We start from the raw sequence: 1,432 nt of genomic DNA, 5'->3' as shown, positions 1-1,432 counted from the left end.
ATGGCTCCTACGCAAAGGGCGCCGAGCTGTGGATCGTCATGGAGTTCTGCTCCGGCGGCAGCTGCGCCGACCTCATGAAGCCCGGCCTCATCGGCGAGGAGTACATCGCCATCATCGTGCGCGAGCTGCTGCTCGGCCTCGACTATCTGCACTCGGACAAGAAGCTGCACCGCGACGTCAAGGGTATCTTCCTCCGCCCCTCTCCTTCCCTCTTCTCTCCTCTCCTCTGCTCTTCTCTCCTCTCCTCTGCTCTTCTCCTCTCCTCTCTTGCCGAGACTGACACCTGCAGCCGCCAACGTCCTCCTCTCCTCCAACGGCCTCGTCAAGCTCGCCGACTTTGGCGTCTCCGGCCAGCTCTCCGCCACCATGACCAAGAAGAACACCTTTGTCGGCACCCCCTTCTGGATGGCCCCCGAGGTCATCAAGCAGTCCGGCTACGACCACAAGGCCGACGTCTGGTCCCTCGGCATCACCGCCCTCGAGCTCGCCCTCGGCGAACCCCCCTACGCCGACATTCACCCCATGAAGGTCCTCTTCCTCATCCCCAAGAACCCGCCGCCCCGCCTCGAGGGCAACTTCACCAAGGCCTTCAAAGACTTTGTCGAGCTGTGCCTGCAGCGCGACCCCAAAGAGAGGCCCTCGGCGCGGGACCTCCTCAAGCACGCCTTCATCCGCCGCGCCAAGAAGACGACCTACCTCACCGAGCTCATCGAGCGCCACAGCCGCTGGGCCGCCACCCACAAGGGCGACGACGACGACAGCCTGCACGGCGAGGACGAGTACTACGAGAGGGAGCGCGTCGACGAGGACATGTGGGACTTCGGCACCGTCCGCCTCGTCGGCGACAGGGGCGGTCTCGTCGCCCGCCCGGGCCTCCTCAACGCCATGGACGAATCCGCCACCAACGCCCGCGCCCGCCCGCTCGACGCCGACGCCGACTACGGCGAACGGCCACGCGAGCACAGCCCCACCAAGGCCCGCGACTTTGCCCAGAACGCCCAGATGGCCGCCGACACCCTGAAGCCCGCCAACGCCGCCACCTCGCGCCAGACGTCGCCGCACAGGAAACCCGTCACGGGCGGCTCGACGACGACGCCCCAGTCGCCCGCCAAGGTGCCGCTGCCCGTGTCACCAGAGAAGACGACGCGCGGACCCGAGACGCCGCGGCCGTCCTCGAAACCCATGCCGCCGCTGCCCGTCGGCCAGTCGTCGCCCGACTATGACCGCGAACTGCAGTACCAGCTGCAGAAGGACATGGGCATGCTGAACCTCGGGCCCGCCATCCAACACGACAACCAGGCCACGCCGAAGCCGCCGCCCCACCAGCAGCTCTTCCACTCTCAACTACAGCAGCAGCAGCAGCATCATCAGCAGCAGCAGCAACAACCCGTCTCACGGCCGACTTCGAAGCTCGGCAACATCAGCCTGCCCG

General features: G+C 66.7%; 1 protein-coding gene across 1 annotated transcript; it reads left to right on the top strand.

Moving 5' to 3' along the window:
* Positions 1-38: 38 nt before the first annotated feature.
* On the top strand, positions 39-1,021 carry VDBG_02403 (serine/threonine-protein kinase; the record flags this gene model as incomplete). Its single annotated transcript, XM_003008169.1, has 3 exons — positions 39-183; positions 290-608; positions 715-1,021. 3 exons carry the CDS (start codon positions 39-41, stop codon positions 1,019-1,021), a joined length of 771 nt encoding a protein of 256 aa, XP_003008215.1.
* Between the last annotated feature and the right edge of the window lie 411 nt (positions 1,022-1,432).

Source organism: Verticillium alfalfae, genomic scaffold (assembly GCF_000150825.1).
Source record: "Verticillium alfalfae VaMs.102 supercont1.2 genomic scaffold, whole genome shotgun sequence".
Lineage (NCBI taxonomy): Eukaryota > Fungi > Ascomycota > Sordariomycetes > Glomerellales > Plectosphaerellaceae > Verticillium > Verticillium alfalfae.
The sequence above is the reverse complement of the archived record's forward strand: the minus strand, read 5'-3'. Positions and strand labels throughout refer to the sequence as shown.